This window comes from Macaca nemestrina, chromosome 2, assembly GCF_043159975.1.
Source record: "Macaca nemestrina isolate mMacNem1 chromosome 2, mMacNem.hap1, whole genome shotgun sequence".
In the NCBI taxonomy this organism is placed as follows: Eukaryota; Metazoa; Chordata; class Mammalia; order Primates; family Cercopithecidae; genus Macaca; species Macaca nemestrina.
Window position 1 is genome coordinate 151,319,301 of NC_092126.1, and position 20,364 is coordinate 151,339,664.

General features: G+C 44.0%; 1 protein-coding gene and 1 pseudogene across 10 annotated transcripts in view; one reads left to right on the forward strand and one right to left on the reverse strand.

Annotated features, from left to right (window-relative positions):
- Window positions 1-20,364, forward strand: part of LOC105477730 (tRNA splicing endonuclease subunit 2) — a 57,102-nt gene that overhangs the window by 5,861 nt on the left and 30,877 nt on the right. For all 10 annotated transcript variants that reach the window (XR_003017113.2, XR_984917.2, XR_984919.2 and 7 more), the window contains 4 exons: window positions 1,880-1,961; window positions 4,847-4,883; window positions 11,490-12,012; window positions 13,374-13,451. Coding sequence is in view for 4 of the 10 variants with exons in the window: in XM_011734404.3 (XP_011732706.1) it covers window positions 1,880-1,961; window positions 4,847-4,883; window positions 11,490-12,012; window positions 13,374-13,451 (720 nt within the window). In the remaining 6 variants the exon portion in view is untranslated. The remainder of the gene's footprint in view (window positions 1-1,879; window positions 1,962-4,846; window positions 4,884-11,489; window positions 12,013-13,373; window positions 13,452-20,364) is intronic.
- LOC112425932 (5S ribosomal RNA) lies at window positions 19,912-20,033 on the reverse strand (annotated as a pseudogene).

Below are 20,364 nucleotides of genomic sequence, written 5' to 3' on the forward strand. Positions count from 1 at the left end.
TTTAGTTGTAAAAGCAATACATGTTTGTTGAAGGAACGAAAAAAGTAATTTACAGAAATGTAATAGGTAAAAAAGTGAAAATTCCCCACTGACTCCCATTCTGTTCCCAGAGGTAGCCACAGCGTGGTATGGTGTCCTGCTCAGGCACAGATCAGGTGGGGCTTTGGCGGGAAGCTCCTTATCTGCTGCCTCCTGGTTGGAGATCTCTTCTCAGATGAGGACAAGTTCTAGTTTTTACTGTTTTCCAGCATTGATCAAGTTGAATGAAGACTGGTAGTTCTTAAAAAAAAAAAAATTCCCACAGTCTGTTCATTGCTGTGGGCATTTTTAAAATACAGCTTTATTAAGTTATAATTTACAATTATAAAGTTCTCCCATTGTAAGTATACAATTCAGTGATTGTCATCAATTTATAGAGTTGCACAACTCTCACCACAGTTGTTTTAGAACATTCCCATCACCACAAAGTTCCCTTGTGCCCATCACACTTAATCCCTGCTCCCACTCCCAGCCCAAGGCAGCCACAGATCTGCGTCTTGTCTCCATAAATGTGCCTTCTCTAGACATTTTATAGAAGAGTGGGTGGCACTGGCCTTGGTGAGGCAGGAGTCCCAGTAGGCCAAGGGCAGCTCACCAGGGAGGCCTTCATTTACAGTATATAACATTAAGCAAGAGGCTCTATAAAGTGCTGCATGCATTATTTCCTCTTGGTTTTTGTTGTTGCTGGGTTGTTTTTTGTTTGTTTGTTTTTTGAGACAGAGTCTTACGCTGTCACCCAAGCTAGAGTGCAGTGGCGCGATCTCGGCTCACTGCAACCTTTGCCTCCCAGGTTCAAATGATTCTTCCACCTCAGCCTCCCGAGTAGCTGGGACTGCAGGCACATGCCACTATGCCTGGCTAATTTTTGTAGTTTTTGATAGATACCGGGTTTCACCATGTTGACCAGGCTGGTCTTGAACGCCTGACCTCAAGTGATCTGCCCACCTCGGCCTCCCAAAGTGCTGGGATTACAGGTGTGAGCCACCATGCCTGGCCTGTTTATTCTGATTGTTAATCTAGATGGAGAAAGGGGTGTTTGTTTTATTCTTTCAATTTTCTGTGTGTTTAAATATTTTATAGTAAAAAGGGGAAAAATGCACGTTGTTTTTGGAATCAGCAGGAATGAGAGGAATACTTCAATTCTGGAGTACGAAAGAATCCAAGAGGTTTTTTTGGACCTGGTGGGCAGCATGGCTCCTGCTTTCAGGCAGTGTGTTCCCAAACCATATGTAAAGAAGAAACTCTGCCTCTGCCTGCCCTCGGCTTATAAGACCTAGACTGAAAGCATTAGTTATGGGATAAATGATGTGTGCCAAAAACTTACTAGTACTCTTGAAGTGATTAGAAATGTATTATGCTAAGAACATCCTTAGTCGTCATTAGATAATCAGAGGGAAAATGTCAAGACGTGGAAAGTGGAGCGAACCTCTTGTTAACTCAGATGGGTACAGTTGGCCCTCCATATCATGGGTGCCACTTCTGTGGATTCACCCAACCTTCGATTGAAAATATTTGAGAAGAAAAATTGCATCTGTACTAAATGGGGACTTTATTTTCTTGTATTAAACAATATAGTATAACAACTATTTACATAGCATTTGCATTGCATTAGATATTATAAGTAGCCTAGGATGATTTAAAGTATATGGGAGGACCTACATAGACCATATATAAATACTGCACCATTTTATATTGGGGACTCAACCCTCTGCAGATTTTGTTATCCACCAGAGGTCCTGGAACCAGCCCCCTGTGAATACTGAGGGATTACTGTATATTCTACCTCAGCTGAAAAACTGGCAACTAAACATGAACTAACTTTGTTTTCTCTTCCTGGAAGGGTTATTTTGGAAAAGGTATTCTTTCAAGAAGCCGTCCAAACTTCACAATTTCAGATCCTAAACTGGTTGCTAAATGGAAAGGTAAAGTTGTATCATTCAGTTCTTTTGACAAATTATCATTTTCCTTTATTTTTGATCTTATACCTCAGATTGTATGGTAAAATTCTAGAGAAGTAACATGTACACTGGCAGTTTTACTGCCAAAGAATAATTCTAATCAAAGCAAAAGGGTTATGATTGGGTGACAGCGTGTTTAATTTCTAGAATTATCAAGTGTTAATTGGGCTTTTCTGTTGTTAAGTGTTTGCTTAGCAGAGTACTATGCCTGTGGCAGGTACTGGTAGTTAAGTACCTGCTCACCTGTGGCACTATGCAACATTTTAAAAATTTTGTTTCCAGAATTAGAATTTATAATAGCCATGACATGTATGTGTGTAGTTCTCCCTTGCTGATTCTCTTTAATTTGCAATTGTTTTAGAGTATTTCTCTAAGGAATTCTCATGGTAATCACTTAATAACCAATACCAGCATGTTAAAACATAATTAAAAAGGATCTTTTAAATGTTTTATTATAAGAAAATATGCAGATTAAAACTGCACTGAGATACCATTTCAACAATCAGGCAGAAATCCAAAAGTCTGACAATATACTGCATTGGTGAGGACTTCAGAAACAGACCTTCTCTTGCATTGCTGGTGGGGTGCTTGTGGTGCAGCCCTCATGGAGGTGAATCTGGCAATGTCTAGCAAAATTATATATGCATTTACTTTGTTTTCTTTTCCCCCATTCCTCTCTCTCCTCAGTCCCTGGTAACCTTTATATGTTTTCCGTCTATGGATTTACCTATTACAGATATTTCATATATAAATGCAATCATACAATATCTGCCCTTTTGTGTCTGTTGCTTTCACTTAGCATGTTTTCAAGGTTCATCCCTGCCATAGCGTCTATCAGAACTTCATTCCATTTTATAGTGGAATAATATTCCATTGTTTGGACATAGTGCCTTTAGCTCATCTGCTGATGGACACTTAGATTGTTTCTGTTTTGGCTTTTCTGAGTAATACTGTTGTGAACATTGGCATGTACGTATCCGAGTCTATTTTTTTATGTGTTTTGGATATATACCCAGGAGTGGAGTCAATGGGTCATATGGTAATTGTCTGTTTAACATTTTAAGAACTAGCCAAACTATTTTCCACATTGACTGCATCATTGTACCTTCCCACCAGCAATGCACCAAAGGTTCCAATTTCTCCACATCCTTGCCAACACTTGTTTAAAAAAATAATAGCCGGCCAGGCACGGTAACTCACGCCTGTAATCCCTGCACATTGGGAGGCTGAGGCGGGCAGATCACCTGAGGTCAGGAGTTCAAGACCAGCCTGGCCAACATGGCAAAACCCTGTCTCTACTAAAAATACAAAAATGAGCTGGGCTTGGTGGCAGGCACTTGTAATCCCAGCTACTTGGGAGGCTGAGGCAGGAGAATCACTTGAACCCTGGAGGCAGAGGTTGCAGTGAGCCAAGATCGCGCCACTGCACTCCAGCCTGGGCGGAATAATGCAACTCCGTCTCCAAAAAAAAAACGAGTTAAATTTTTACAAGGGATTTTTTAAAATATAGACATGAAGTAACTGAAAGCTTATATCAAGTTGGTTGTATAACCACACAGGGAGAAATTATTTTGAGTAACTTTTGTTTTTTTTGGAGATAGGGCCTGGAGTGCAGTGGCGCAATCTCAGCTCACTGCAACCTCCACCTCCTGGGCTTATGCCGTCCTCCTACCTCAGCCTCCCAAGTAGCTGGGACTACAGGCGCATGCCACCACACCTGGCTAATATTTGTGTTTTCTGTAGAGACAGGGTTCCACCATGTTACCCAGGCTGGTCTTGAACTCCTGAGCTCAGACAATCCACCCTTCAAAGCCTCTCGAAGTGCTGGGATTACAGGACTGAGCCACTGAGCCTGACCATTTGAGTTAACTTTATAGTGATTTGATTGTTCAACCTAATGGGATAGACTTTGTGTCAGTTACTTCTTGTCACAGTAATGCTGCTTAATAAACCACCCCAAAATGTATTGGCTTTAAACAGCAACCATAGTAGTCACTAGGTGTGCTGTCTTGGCTGGGTGTGATCACTTTCCTGTGGTGTTAAAGCTGATCATCATTTCTTCCAAGCCTTTAATGCATGCAGAAGAGGCTGAGTTTGGGAATAGAGAAGTAATTAGCCCAAAGGCAGAGTTAGGAAAAGACCAGGACGAAAAATCAGACCACTGGGTGACCTGATGAACATTTTGGGCGGAAAGAGTCCTCCCACCTGATGCCCTGCTTATGCCTGGGGTACAGGCAAGTTACTACAACCAAAACCTAAGATTCAGTAACAGCAGGAGCCCGCCTGTCAGAACTGCGCCCTCATCAGGCTGGCTTTCAAAATAACGTGAGGTCAAGCCAGTTTGAGATTCTGCACAGGGAGCTAGAGCTGGAAGCCCTGAACTCCCAAATCCACATCCAAAACCAACACTGCAATCAAGTTCACTTTCCCAGCCCTTTCAATATACACATGTAAGGAGCTTTCAGTGAAGAGGGAAGAATGGAGATGAAGTTCATACCTCTAGGGCCTCAGCATTCTCATTTGGAAGTTGGAATGAGCATTCAGCCGTGGCAGAGAGGTTTCCAATCCCGTGCTGTTGCTGCTTAGCTGGAGCCCTGAGTTGAGAAGGATTCTGAGGTCCCCTGTAAGCCCACCAAGACTGATGTGATTGATGGGCAGCACCTGCCAAGGGTATGGGTTCAGGGAAGGATGGCATAGAAAGCATATTTTTGCCATTGCTGACTGGACAGTATTAACTTTCTAGGTGTGTGATTTTGTGAACCTTAAAATTCTCAGTCTTTACTAGATTTTTAGTGTTTGTTCCCTTTATGGGAAATTTGCCTGAAACTAATAGAACTTCTTTGTTCCAGATGTGAAGACAAACATGCCTATCATCACATCAAAGAGGTAAGTCATAACGAACTTTGGCTTCTGTCAAAATGATGGTTTAAGTCAGATGTTTTTAGGTAGTCTTGTCCCATGTAGTAGTCCAGTCCACACCTTTTTTCCTTTCTCTTTTTGGTAGTAGATGTATCCTTGAAAATGATGTCTGAATTTAATGTGAATCAAGTCATTTTTGAAATGCCTTACGTGAGTTTATGGTTTGTTTAAATACTGTTTTGCCAGTTGAATTCTTTCCAAATTATGAGTAACTATCCTGTAATAGCTATGTTATTAAGTCCTCATATTCTTGGGCCTAGATTTTGAACCAGCCTTCTGCCCAGTGGGCACAGATGGTCCTGTCCCCCTCCTCCAGCTACACTGTAGGGTCAGAGAAAGAGGCTTTCACAGAGGCCCTTCCTCATTTAATCCTGGACATTCCTGGAAGGTTTCTCCCCGACTCCCCAAACACACACATACGGCCTGGCTGATTCCTGCATGTCCTCGATCCTGCTCATGCATGATCTCTCCTGGGTTTCTCTCCTTACCACCATACCGTCCTCTGTCCTGGGTGCTGCTCCTCTGGCCCTCACAGTCCTCTTTGGCGTGCAGCACTCTCCTCATGTGTCATACGTAGGTTCAGACTGTCAGTGCTTGGAGAGCAGAGATCAGGCCCTTCTCTCTTCAGCACCACACTTTGTGGTCCCTTGGTAAGATTGTTGGCTGTCTCCATCCATCCCAGACCTCCTTGTGCCTGTGGTACAGTACAAGTCTCAGCTCTTCCATGAAACCTTATAAAACTTCTCAAGTCTCAGTAATTTTGTTCATCTTGCTTCTAGCCTATACGGGCAAAATCCAGCAGCTCCTTTTTGGTTACATGCCTGGCAACCCCATAGCCAGCGAGGTGGCAAGGAGTGGTGGCACCAGGAAGATCTCAATGGCTGTTCTGGCTGTAACCTCAGGCCGGGGTCAGGAGTGGGATTCTGGTGTGTGGGAGGGACCTGCTGAGAACCTGGCAGAGCCCCCAGTCTTGGAGGAGCTATAGTATAGACAGGTTGCCACAACAGAAACCTAGGGATCAGAAATAGCAGGAGCTCGCCCATCAGAACTGCATCCTGGCTAGGCTGGCCACAGCATGACGTAAGGTCAAGCCAGCTTGCCAGCGTAGAGGTTCTGCACAGGGAGAGGGCTGCCTCCCTGAAGAGCATCCCTTTGTGAGCACTACAATGTCCCAAGAAGTTTCACTGACCCTAGTATTCATTTCCTAGGGCTGCCATAACAAAGTACCACGGACTCGATGGCTTAAAACAACAGAAATTTATTCTCATGGTTTTGGACACCAGAATTCCAAACTCAAGGTGTTGGCAGGGCCACAGTCCCTCAGATGGCTCTAGGGGAGCATCCTTCTTTGCCTGCCTTCACTTCTGCTGGCTCCTGGCACCCCTTGGCATTCCTTGGCTTGCAGATGCATCACTCTAATCTCTGCCTCTGTGGTCACTCCCTTGTGTGTTTCTGTGTGTCTTTGTCCAAATTTTCCTCTTTTTTTTTTTTTGCATGAAAAAAATTGATAGATGTATGTATTTTCAGGGTACGGGTACATGTGATATTTTGCCTCTTTTAAGGACACCAGTCACTATGTCCTTACATCAAATTGATTCCATCTGCAAAGACCCTGTGTCCAGATAAAGTCATATTCACAGGTACTGGGGCGTGTAATCTGGGAGGTGTATGTTGTCCTACTATTCCTTGCTCAAGGCCCCACAGTTACGGAGTTGCAATGAGAAGTGAAAGTGATAAACTGTTCACTAATAAGCAAGCCTGACGTGAACTCAGTCTGCATTCAGACATTCTCTCTTCCCTCCTCAGCGCTCTTGATATACTTTATTGCATTATCACCTTAGTTGATTTTTCCTTCAATTCTCCTCTAGTCTAACTGCCAGATTCTCATTTTTTAATCCCTTTGCCATACTTTGATCACTTTGATAGACTTCATGAATCCTGCATCTTTTTTGCAAGATTTAAATGTTCAATTTGCCATCAATTTGCATTGAATTTACATTAACATAACAAAGGACAAAGTGACATAGACTCCACACATAGTGACAGTGCAGGAATGTTGCTTAAAGTGGGTATGCTTGTGGGGATTAATTTTTTATAAGAAATTTTCAGATTACAATCCATTTCCGTATGTGAACCTAAAGATGTTTATAGATGTTATCAGCACAGTTCTGTCAGCAAGCTACATATGTCCCCCAACCAAAATCGATACTTGATTTATTATTTGTTCATAACACTTGGAATCACAATCTAAATTTTGAATATAAGAAAAATTGATTCATGTTCATATTTTTAGATTAATTTTTCAACTTAAATGCTTGTCATAATTGTTGTTTGTGTTTTTTGTAGAGACAGGGTCTCGCTCTGTTGCCCAGGCTGGTCTTGGGCTCAAGTGATCCTCCCATCTCAGCCTCCCAAAGCACCAGGATTACAGGTGTGAGCCACTGCACCTGGCCATAATTGTTTCTTTGCTGGTGCCTCTGAAATTCTGATTTCTATTTCAAGTGGATTCACTCAAATTGGCCTTTTCCCAACAATAGTCATCTTTGGGTGAAGAGCACCTTCTGTGTAACTCTTTCTGAAGGTAAGTGTCAGGACCCTTCTGTGATGCCTTTGGGGAACTGACACAGGTAGAGGTATGTCCCTGAAGGACCAGCCCGGATAGTCGGGTCACCCACCCTGTTGTGGTCCTTTCTTCAGCCAGAATTCACTATGTGTCAGGCATTGGGTAGGTGCTGGGGACCCAAGAGCGAGGAAAAGACCTAGTCCCCGTTGTTGAGGAATTTGCAGTCTAGTGAGAGAGGAAGAGAAGTGAACAGTTGTGCTGTCCTGTAGTGCTGTTGTGGTAGAGATACCATCGCCATTATGGCCAACAGGTGCTGACTGCTCTAGCAGTGCCAATCCCAGTCTCTGAGCTTGCCTGCGTTACCTCCTTTCATCTTCTCAAGAAACCTTCGAGGGTAGGTACTAGAGGTTTCCGTTTCATAGATGGGGACTCCGGTGAGGGTTCAGTAGCTTGCCCAAGATTACATGGGCTCAGTGCCAGAGCCTGGGAGGCATTGATGTGGGTGGGCGCACCAGCACTCCCCGAGCACCTTCCAGTGCTAAGTATCATGCCAGTGTTGGGCCCGTGTGTCGTCTCAGGTCCTCACATCACTCCCATCAGGTGGGTCCCGTTCTTATCCATCTTCCACAAGTGGAAGAACTGAACACAGGGAAGTGAAGCTCCTTGCTCAGGGTCAGTATGTGGACTTAGGCACTGTGGCCCCAGAACCTGTGTGCACTAACCACTCTAAACCACTCTGCTGTGCACTTCCAGTGGTAAATGGGCATTCATCGGTATAACAGTAGAGAACGGTGCCCTGTGCAAATAGGAGAGGTGTGTGTTCAAGGGTGCAGAAACATGAGAATCCGTGGCGTGTTTGGATGGGCATGTCCTGTCTCCTTGCGGTCCTGGATGGTACTGCTTTCCCCAGTCCTGTCACCGCTTCCAGTCGTGGCTGCTGCCTCGTCCTTCTGCCACGCTGCCCCTTACACTTTCTGCTTTTTACTTCTCATTTCTCTTCCTGCAACTGCTCCAGCATCTGGGATTGATGGCAGCAGGACTTAGCTTTTTAAGATGTTGCCAGCCAGCTAGAGGATGCCTTCAGCTCTGACCCATATGTTGTTGTCTTAGTCATTTGTTTTTGTGGCTCTTTTCATCATGTCTGACTTGGAGGCTTCTACATGCTCTTCAAGCCTCAGTCTCCTTTGACCTTTCATAGCGATCCTCTGAGACCCTGAAAAGGGAACACAGGTATGGCCTGGTTCTGGTGTATGGCAGAAGAGCACAGAGGTAGAGGTACTAAGTGGCTTAACTCAGAGCCACATAGAAGAGCCAGCTCCAGGACCTAGACCTCCAGAGGCTGTGTTCATCCCCGCACTGCTGCCTCTGCTCTCAAAGAACAGTGAATTAAGACATTTCCATTCATTAACATCTTTTTCAATATACTATATATTGAGTCTGATTTATTTTTCAAGCCACTCCTAAAAACTCCACAATGATATAGTAATATTGATTGAGCACTTCTTATGGGCTTTGCACTTTACGTGTCTTATTTAATCCTTGCTGCAACCCCACGAGGTAGGTGCAGTTATCCCTAGTTTATAGATGGTCACTGAGCTTTAGAGAGGTGGGGTCATGCAGTTAATACGAGAATGTGATGGAGCAAGGATTGGAACCCACGTCTGCTTTGACTGCTTTGCTGCAAGGAGCAGATCAGTGCTGTCTGTGTGCTCGCTTCGTTCCAGATCTTCTGGTCAAAGGAGGAACTGTTGACCCTTTAAATCAGTGGTTCTTTCATGTGTTTTGAGTCAAGGAATTTGGCAAAAGTTGTGGGTCCCTTCCCCAGAAAAATATATTGTCACAAAAATTTGTGTTCAAATAAAGGAAATTTATAGACCCTGTAGAACCAATGCTTTTGTTGATATGAAGAGCTGAGATTCTTTTTAGACCTCTCACATGACGGTTCTTTTAAACGTATGCATAGGTGGCCGTGTTCCAGGTGAGAAGACAACCTACTGGTTTTGGCACAACTGTGTTCTTTTTGCTGGTTTTAAAAGTAATACATAACAAGATCCCTTTGAGGTGGTAGTACTACTCTCCACATTTTATAGGTGGGAAAATTGAAGCACAGAGAAGTTAAGTAATTTGCATTGCCACACAGTTGTAAGTAACGGGGCTGGACACAAAATGTGCAGTACCAAAGTCATGGTGTCGTACTGTCTCTCAGGTATTAGGGTAGCCTTACCAGGTGTTAATCTTTAGGATACAATTCCCAGTATATAGGGAGACATCCCTGATGTTTATCCTCATGTGGGGTGAACAGGGTGTGGACAACTTCGGGATTCTTAGGAATCAGGGTATAGCAGAAGCCAGTGTCCTTGTTAAATTGTGTAAGATATAGCAGTTTATAAACTATGACATACTCAGTCTTTTTTTTTTTTGGAAACATTTCACAAATTTGCATGTCATCCTTGCACAGGGGCCATTCTAAGTATATGTGCTGCCGAATCAAGCACTATTCAGTCTTAACCAGGTAAAAGAAGGTGAAAAGTAAAATTACATCTGCCTTCTCTCAAGCCATGTGTTGTCTTGGATGTCTTTCAGACTGATCACTGAAGGTCCAGGCAAAAAGCACTTGAGTTTCACAATGTCTTGGACCTTCTGATCTTCAGATTTCCAGCATCTGGTAGTTCTCACATCACGTGAACACATCCCAGCAGCCTAGGCATGAATGCTTTGCCCTATTGTTTTGCCTATAACTTTTTGTAACTTGGGAAGTGTTTTGTAACTTGGGTGTTAGCTTCAAGTTTTAGAAACTTAACATGAATTTTGTCATTAAAATCTACTCTGAAAAGTATTGTGGGGAAAGGGGCTATTTCTCTTAGAATATTTGGATGAATCTACATAAGCCAAATCATTTCCTTATCCTGTAAAGAGGTTAGTAGGCACTGTGATGAATATTTATTGAAATTCTCATTTTGCTTTCCAATACTAAACAAAAGTTCTTTGTATTATGAATGGCATATCTATCTGAAAACATTATGAGATCCAAAATTGAAAATAATACAAAACAAGCCGAGAGCGGTGGCTTCCACCTGTAATCCCAGCACTTTGGGAGGCCAAGGCAGGCAGATCACTTGAGGTCAGGAGTTTGAGACCAGCCTGGCCAACATAGTGAAACCCCATCTCTACCAAAAATATAAAAAATTAGCTGGGTGTGGTGGCACGAGCCTGTCATCCCAGCTACTGAGGAGGCTGAGGCAGGAGAATCGCTTGAACCCGGGAGGCAGAGGTTGCAGTGAGCTGAAATCGTGCCACTGCACTCCACCCGGGTGACAGAGTAAGACTCCATCTCAAAAAATAGTAATAATAATACAAAAAAATCCTGATAAAGGATGGCCTTTTTTTTTTTTTTTTTTGCTTATTTATCTAAATCACTTAATCTGCCAGTTTTAAATTATATAAATTTTCATAGTTAAACTGGGTTTGTTTTTTTTTAAATAAATAAAATGAAACTATAAAAGCAAAGAAACAAGAAGTAGCATATGCTTGTTGCAGAACACTTAGAAAATACAGAGACCAGATGTGATGGCTCACACCTGTAATCCCAGCACTTTGGGAGCCCGAGGCGGGCAGATCACAAGGTCAGGAGATTTAGACCTTCCTGGCTAACATAGCAAAACCCTACTAAAAATACAAAAATTAGCCAGGTGTGGTAGCGGGTGCCTGTAGTCCCAGCTACTTGGGAGGCTGAGGCACAAGAATCACTTGAACCCAGTAGGCGGAGGTTGCAGTGAACCGAGATCGTGCCACTGCACTCCAGCCTGGCAACAGAGCCAGACTCCGTCTCAAAAAAAAAAGAAAAGAAAATGCAGAAAAGTATAAAAAAGAAAAATATTTATCTATAATGCACCATTCACAAATAATGCTGTAAACATTTCGGTGTGTCACCTTCTAGTCTTTTATGTGCTTTGTTGTTTTTTCAATTTTGAAATTCGAGTGCTGTTTCCAACAGTATTTCTGTCTTGCAGGTATCAGCATAGTGTTGAGTGGGCGGCAGAGCTGATGCGTAGACAGGGGCAGGATGAGAGTACAGTGTGCAGAATCCTCAAGGATTACACGAAACCGCTTGAGCATCCTCCTGTGAAAAGGAACGAAGAGGCTCAAGTGTATGACGAGCTTAACTCTGAAATGGTTTCTAACATGGAAGGCACAGCAAGGGGAGAGAGACCTTCTGTGGTAAACGGGGACTCTGGAAAGTCAGGTAGTATGGGTGATCCCAGTGAGCCATTAGGCTGCCTGCAGGAGGGCTCTGGGTGCAACCCAACAACAGACGGCTTTGAGAAAAGTGTGAGAAAGGACGCTGCACCTCTGCCCCAAGTCTGTTGCTGCAAACAAGATGCTCTCATCCTCCAGTGTGGCCCTCACCATGAGGACGGCAGCCAGCACGTCGGCCTCCTGCATGCTGGGGACAGGGGGCCTGACCATGAGTACGTGCTCGTCGAGGAAGTGGAGTGTGCCATGAGCGAGAGGGAGGATGCCCCAAATGAGGAAGTAAGTAGGAGAAAATAAATTGCTTCCTCCAAAGCCATCTGTTCCTGGAGATGTTGTCTAATAGGGATGTCTTTTGCCTGCAGCTGGTAGCTGGCCTATTGTAAGGTCCGAGGGAAGCAGCAGGCTCTGGGCCACAGCAGCTGTGAGGGCCATTTCAACTAAAACCCCAAAGTTGGTGAATAACTTTTTAAAAATTTATAAAATTAAGGCAAGGCCAATGGTACTCTCTGTTTTATTTGAGAGAAAACAAAATGCGGTGATAATTACACCTGATCTTGAGTACAGCTGAGCGAGAAGGGCTCACGTGTGGAAGTCAGCCGTCACGAGAAAAGCCTAGGGAAGGTGGGTGAGAGCTACATCATTAGAGGACTTGCTGTCAGAGTTACCCTAGAGCTGTCTGGAATTGCTAAAAATTAGAAACAATCTAATGGCTGAATGGGATATGAGATACCCATTCAAAGCAATATCATGTAGACTTAGCATGAGGTTTATGAAGTCATATTAAGAGCATAGGAGCCAGGCACAGTGGCTCACACCACTTTGGGAGGACGAGGCAGGAGGATCACTTGAGGCCAGGAGTTCAAGACCAGCCAGGGCAATATAGCAAGACCTCATTTCTACTAAAAATGAAAAAAAAAAAAAAAATTGCTGGATGTGGTGGTACATGCCAGTCCCAGCTACTCAAGAGGCTAAGGTGGGAGGATTGCTTGATCCTGGGAGATCAAGGCTGGGCAACAGAGTGAGACCCTGTCTCAAAAAAACAAAAACATAGGCACATGCTTATTAGGTACAATTGGGTGAAAAAAGCAACACGTAAAATAAAATTCACCAACAAAATGATTACAACTGCAGGAAAAATTCACAGGGAAAAAAGGAAATAAGCCAGAATCTTCATAGTGAAAAAATTAAAACTTCCTTTTCCACACAAGTAATAAAAAAGCATTTCTTGGCCAAGCGTGGTGCCTCACACCTATAATAAACACTTTGGGAGGCTGAAGCGGGAGGGTTGCTTGAGGCCAGGAGTTCAAGACCAGCCTGGACAACTCTGTCTCTACAAAAAATTAGCCAGGCATGGTGGCACACGCCTGTAGTCCCAGCTACTGGGAAGGCTGAGGTAGGAGAATTGCTTGAGTCTAGGAATTTGAGGCGGCAGTGAGCTGTGATCACATCACTGCACTCCAGCCCAGGCAATAGAGCAAGAGTCTGTCTCAAATTTTTGTTGTAATCATTTCTTTATAATATTAGCACAATAGAATGTGAATCCTGGGAATTTATAAGAAAAATGTTCATTTTAAAATACGTTCTCTGTGACATGTAGTGCTTCCATTTGTTCTGTATATATTGTGTTTCTTTCTCTTTAGTTGGTGCAAAGAAACAGATTAATATGCAGAAGAAATCCATATAGGATCTTTGAGTATTTGCAACTCAGCCTAGAAGAGGTATGTTTTCAACATGTTATCATTTCAGCTGTTGGTCTTTGGGCCTGAACTATGCTATATGTGAACCTACCTCACAGTGTAGTTCTGTACGTAATTCAGTTATTGAATATTGTGAGTCAGTATTGAAATCATTATGTGTACCTCCCAAGTAGGCCTGCCCAAATTTCACTCCTCAGCCTTTATTTCATCAGTTCTAAGATATATGTTTGCAATCATTCCACAGAAGATTCGAGGTGTTTTTCTGAGTACTACTTTTCTTGTTAAGATTTTAGATTGCTAGGCCAGGTGCGGTGGCTCACACCTGTAATCCCAGCACTTTGGGAGGCCAAGGCAGGCGGATCACCTGAGATCAGGAGCTCGAGACCAGCCTGGCCAGCATGGTAAAATCCTGTCTCTAGCAAAAATATAAAAATTAGCCAGACGTGGTGGCTCATGCTTGTAATCCCAACTATTCAGGAGACTGAGGCAGGAGAATTGCTTGAACCCGGGAGGCGGAGGTTGCAGTGAGCCAAGATTGAGCCATTGCACTCCAGCCTGGGTGACAGGGTGAAACTCTGTCTCAAAAAAAAGAAAAAAAAAAGATTTTATATTGATGGCTAGGTGTGATGGCTGATGCCTGTAGTCCAGCCACTTGCGTGGCTCATGTGGGAGGATTGCTTGAGCCCAGGAGGTTGCGTCTGCAGTGAGCCATGATTGCACTACTGCGCTCCAGCTTGGACGACAGAGTGAGACTGTGTGTCAAACAAAAAGAATAAAAAGATTTCAGATTGTTAACAGATGCTGACTGGTGACGTGGGGGGTAAGGGGGTGGAAAGAAGAAAAAAATGGATTTCAGATTGGCTGAATATTTTGTTACTAATTTTCACTAGCTTTTTAAAAAATACTATAATTCATATACCATATAATTTACCCACTTAAAGAGTACAAGTCACTATTGTTTGGTATGTTCATGGAGTCTCAACTTTTCATAGACTGTGCTACATGATTCAGATCATATAGTGACTGCTAATTAAGTAAATGGATTTATTTCCTTCTGCAGGATCCCTCTACTTAATGCAGTAGCTACATTCTTGAAAGTTAGCTTGGGCCTGGTGCCATGACTCACACCTGTAATCCCAGCACTCTGGGAGGCCAAGGCAGGCAGATAGCTTGAAGCCAGGAGTTTGAGGCCAGCCTAAGCAACATGGCAAAACCCCATCTCTACAGAAAATGTAAAAATTAGCCAGGTGTGGCAGTACAGGCCTGTAGTCTCAACTACTTGGGTGGCTGAGGTGGGAGGGTTGCTTGAACCTGGGAGGTCGAGGCTTTAATGAACCGAGATCATGCCACTGCACGAGCGAGACCCTGTTTCAAAAAAAAAAAAAAAAGTGGCTAAAAGTGGCCTTCCATAAACTCTATCATATTGTCCTGGTGATCTGGAGTTCCTCTAACCTGTGGTCACTTTATGCTCAGTCCCTCTTTTCTTGCTTATGTTGATAGTGCACACAGAAATGTCCTTTCTGCCTTTGAAGATAGCACCCCCTGGGCTCCCCTCTCCTCCAGGAGCTCTGTGATGGCTTTCTTTGATAGTTCCTGCAGTGTCCAGTGTGGTTCTTGGCATACAGGTAGGTCCCAGGAAGTGCTATGGAACACATCCATGTTGGTAATTTTATAGCTGAGACCACAGGAAAGTAATGTGGGGGCCGGGTGTGGTGGCTCACACCTGTAATCCCAGCACTTTGGGAGGCCAAGGAGGGCAGATCACGAGGTCGGGAGATCGAGACCATCCTGGCTTACACGGTGAAACCCTGTCTCTACTAAAAATACAAAAATTAGCCGGGTGTAGTGGCATACGCCTATAATCCCAGCTACTCAGGAGACTGAGGCAGGAGAATCGCTTGAACCCGGGAGGCAGAGGTTGCAGTGAGCCGAGATTGCACCACTGCACTCCAGCCTAGGCGACAGAGTGAGACTCTGTCTCAAAAACTAAATTAAATTAAATTAAATTAAATTGAATTAAAATACAATTCAAAATTCCTTTTCTTGGTTGCACCAGCCACGTTTCAAACACTGAACGGCCACGTGTGGCCACTGGCTACTGTATTGAACAGCACATGCGAAGACATTCCCAGCTTTGTGGAGATCTTTACTAGACAGCCCATGTGTACCTGTTCTTTAGATGTTTGGCCTCTCAGAGCCTCAGATTTCTTCTCTGTAAAGTGGGAGCTGTGTAACATCTTGTTCATAGGATGTTCTGGAAATTAAATAATACATGTAATTGGGTCAGGACGGTACCTGATAATATAGTAGATGCTCAATAAATGTTAGTGCCTGCTACTTTTGTCATTATTAAGTTACTTGTAAAAGCTGATTAGCAGCTAGTTGGAACCTTATTTTTTACAATCACGAAAATGTCCACTGGATACATACTAAGTGCCAGGCATTGGGCTAAGGGCTACCAATACTGAAATAAGTAGAACGTGACTTCCGTCTTAAAGATAGCCCAGAAATCATTGCAGTTCAGTGTGATAAGCATAGTGTGGCATATGGATCTTGTCAGTATCACTCTTCCTGTTTCCTTGGGCCCAATGCCTGACATCTATTAGGTGCGTAATAATTATTTGTTAAATGATTTAACGTACAAGATAGGGAATTTGCACAGAAGCTGGTGGAGACCATCCAGCAGGGCTGAAGTGGAAAGCCTTTGTAATCATGATAGCTGAGGATAGTAAAGGATAGATGGGGCTTGCCGCATGGACACAGGGTAGCAAAGGCTCTTTCAGATAGCTCAGCCAAAAAGAACACCAGATGGGGGAGGGTATGTCCGTGAGTCAGGGTCTGGCCTGGTCCTGGGGCAGCAGGGCACTGCAGGGGGTTCCGTAGGGGAGTGGAGTGCCTAGAGCTAGCATCAGTATGGAGGGTGGGCTAGAGGCCTGGCCTGGGAGGTGGCAGCTGGAGGCGAAGTGTATTTGGTGTCAAATACTGTGAGTTCAGCCGCACTGTTCCAGGTGACCAACTGCTGTCTTTTATTGACAAGTTTTTTTTTTTCCTCGAGACAGAGTCTCGCTCTGTCGCCCAGGCTGGAGTGCAGTGGCGCGATCTCGGCTCACTGCAAGCTCCGCCTCCCAGATTCACACCATTCTCCTGCCTCAGCCTCCCGAGTGGCTGGGACTACAGGTGCCCACCACCACACCCAGCTAAATTTTTTTTTTTGTATTTGTAGTAGAGACAGGGTTTCATCGTGTTAGCCAGGATGGTCTCGATCTCCTGACCTCGTGATCCGCCCTCCTCGGCCTCCCAAAGTGCTGGGATTACAGGCCGTTGACAAATTTTTTAAAGGCTGCTGCTACCTGCTGCCTCCTCTTGAACACTCCCTGATGAAAGGCAAGGGTAATAGGAGACAGGAGATGAGGATACTCTGCCTTCTTAGAAGGTGACTGGCACCTGAGAACATACCAGAGATGTGTTCCAGAAGTTTTCAGGGAGCATACCATTAAACCTAGCTCTACTTGTCGTTCTGTTTTGGCAGATTTCTTCTGAATGAATCACCCATGTTTGGTGCACTGCATGTACCCGCTCAGTGTTTCTGTGAATGTCAGTCAGGAGCACAGGCAGAATGGCGTCTCACCCCTGCTGTGGTGATTCACGACAGCTCTCTTAAGGGACTCAGAGCGGTAATACACAGCTGACTTAGAAGTCTACTGGGCACTGACATGGGAAGCTTTTGGTCTGCAGCCTGCCACAGATGTGGACATGCAGCCCTGTAGGAGTGTTTTCGTGCCTTTGCCTTGACTCATTCAGAACAGAGATTTGGAAATTTGCATAGAGTAATTGAAGAGCTATAAACTATATTTACCTTAGTTATTTCTGAGTAGCTATTTCTGAAGATTTCTGTTTCCATCTTCTGCACCCTTCAGTGGACACGCACACACGCAAACGCTCAAATGCTTTGCTCTTTAAATTTTTTGTTTTTATGTTTTTTAGAGACACGGTTTCTCTCTGTTGCCCAGGCTGGAGTGCAGTGGCACCATCGTGGCTCACTGAAGCCTCATACTCCTGAGCTCAAGGTATCCTACCACCTCAGCCTCCTGAGTAGCCAGAACTATAGGTGCATGCCACCCCACATCTGGCTAATTTTTTAACCAAATGCTTTTTAATTAGCAAGATCCAGTGAAAAATAGATTGATTTGGGGGACCGAATTTTTTTTTTTAGTCAAATGAAAGTTGATTTCACTGTAAATTAAAAGCAGTTGCATAATGCTGTCATAAAGTTAGAGCCATCAGCTTTTTTTTTTTTTTTTTTTTTTGAGACACCGTCTCGCTCTGTCACCTAAGCTGCAGTGCAGTGGCGTGATCTCAGCACACTGCAACCTCTGCCTCCCGGGTTCAGGTGATCCACCTCAGCCTCCTGGTAGCTGGAACTACAGGCACACACCATCACACCCAGCTAATTTTTGTATTTTTAGTAGAGATGGGGTTTCGCCATATTGGTCAGGCTGCTCTCAAACTCCTGGCCTCAAGTGATCTGCCCGTCTTGGCCTCCCAAAGTGCTGGGATTACAGGCATGAGCCACCACACCCTGCCAGGCAGTCAACTTTTGAAGGTTAAGGAGATTTAACATTTAAATTTCCCAAGATCCAAAGTAGTCGTGTTTAATTTTACTATCCCTGTGTGTGCTGTTGGGAAACTAATGGGAGGAGATTTAATAGGGGTAGTGCAGACCAGCTCACTCATTCCCAGAAAGATTCCCTCCATGGCAGCACCCCAGTAGGGCCCTGCATTCCAGGTCTAATCCTTTGCTTGAGGGACTAAGAAGTTCGGATTTGTTAGAGCACAGAAAATGACTTGAGCTCTAGGAGCAGCATTCAGGCTGAGTGTGCTCACAAGAGCCTGGGGAATAAACTAGAGTGTGAGTTTATTAACATTAGCAAAGGCCCCACCACCTGCCTTTCCATATTGGCATATTCTCTTCATGTAGAAAATTCAGGTGCCAAAGGGTAATATAATTGGAAGGCTGCTTGGTGAACACGGAGTCAGCCCATGAGGAGTGAGCTGGATAATCCAAATGCTTAAGGATGTCAGGCCCACGTGTCCTTCTCCCCAAGGAGGGATAAACTGTTTTTAACTTGATACTGAAGATTCTAAGATTGTTGTAAGTCTTTCATTTAATTATTTTACTTAATGTGGTAGCATTTATTCTTTTTCTTGAAAAGCCACCATTGAATTGAGGTATATCAAACAAAGAGCTGCTAACATCTAGACTAGAGGTAGTGTGGTGCATGCATTGGTCTGCCACCGAACCCTTGGGTCGGAGTCTCATCCTGTGTGCATTGCGAAGACCTTGCCACCGTCACCAGATTCCCCATTTGCTGACTTTCCTCACTCACTCTGTGTCACATTCTTTAACTGTGTTGATACCATTCAGTTGTGGCTCTGAGTTTGCCGATGCATGTCGATTTCTTAGTCTAACTCTGGTGTTGGAGGCTACCTTACTGGTACTTCTGTGTATTGTTTGTATATAGTTATAAAGCTTTTAAAGAAGAAAACAAAAGAAAGTGGTCCCCACACAGGAGGACTAGGTGGGAATGCTTGGAAACAAAGGGGCACACCAGCGTCAGGCGACAGCTCTCCGTGTGCCTGACAGCAGCAGTCTCAGTTGGGTCTCGTTTACGCATCTTCTTGTGCCTGGCTCTTCCATTTTGTACCTCACCTGTTTTTTCCACATTCCTTTTCCCCTTCTTAGTGTCCATAATGTGGATTCCAAGTATCAGAATCCAGTGATTAGAATGTCTAAGATTCTTCCCTAGAATTTTGCAGTTATTTTTTACTGCTATGTTGTTTGACTAGTCTCCCTCCCCTGCAATAGGTCAGTGACTTTCCTTCTATCTAAACTTCTGAAAATTTTCCAGAGACTTCAACTGTGAGACAGTTTGGGTCCTTTTAGCAAGAATATATACTTACAGCCGGGCGCGGTGGCTCAAGCCTGTAATCCCAGCACTTTGGGAGGCCGAGACGGGTGGATCACAAGGTCAGGAGATCAAGACCATCCTGGCTAACACGGTGAAACCCCGTCTCTACTAAAAAATACAAAAAACTAGCCGGGCGAGGTGGCGGGCGCCTGTAGTCCCAGCTACTCGGGAGGCTGAGGCAGGAGAATGGCGTGAACCCGGGAGGCGGAGCTTGCAGTGAGCTGAGATCCGGCCACTGCACTCCAGCCTGGGTGACAGAGCGAGACCCCGTCTCAAAAAAAAAAAAAAAAAAGAATATATACTTACAGCAGAGCCTTTTGATTAAGGTTTGAAAAGCTATTCTAATTTTTTTCTGTAAATATATTTATATTCTGCTTATATACCCAGACACACAGGAAACTTTGGGTGAACTGCTTTGAGGATCGGGTTTTGTTTTAAAAGCCTTTGTGTGCTGGCAGGCAGGAGAGAGAAGAACTGCAGTTTTGCTTTTTGTTTCATTGATCCTTGTTTTAAGCCTACAGCACCCAGTATTCCCAGGCAGTCTCCCCTCCAAGTACTAACCAGGCCCAACGCTGCTTAGCTTCTGAGATCAGACAAGAAGATCAGGCACGTTCAGAGTAGCATGACTGTAGGCCTTATTAATTTTTAAAGTTCACTTGGAATCATTAGAGTAGCCAAGAAAAAGAAAACAAAAAAAAGGAGATCTTACTGCAGCCGTTAATAAAACATAAAGTAACAATATAGTCTTGGTATAGGAAAGGAAAGATTGGGCCACAATCTACAAACAGACCCATTTATAGATGGGATTTCAGGGTACAATAAAAATAACACTTCATATTAGTGAAGAAAAGATTCATGGTGTTGGGACAGCTGATTAGCCATTTGGAAAAGACAAAGCTAAAATCCCATCTCCTAACATACACAAAAATAAATTTCAGGTCAATTAAAGATATAAAGGGAAATTT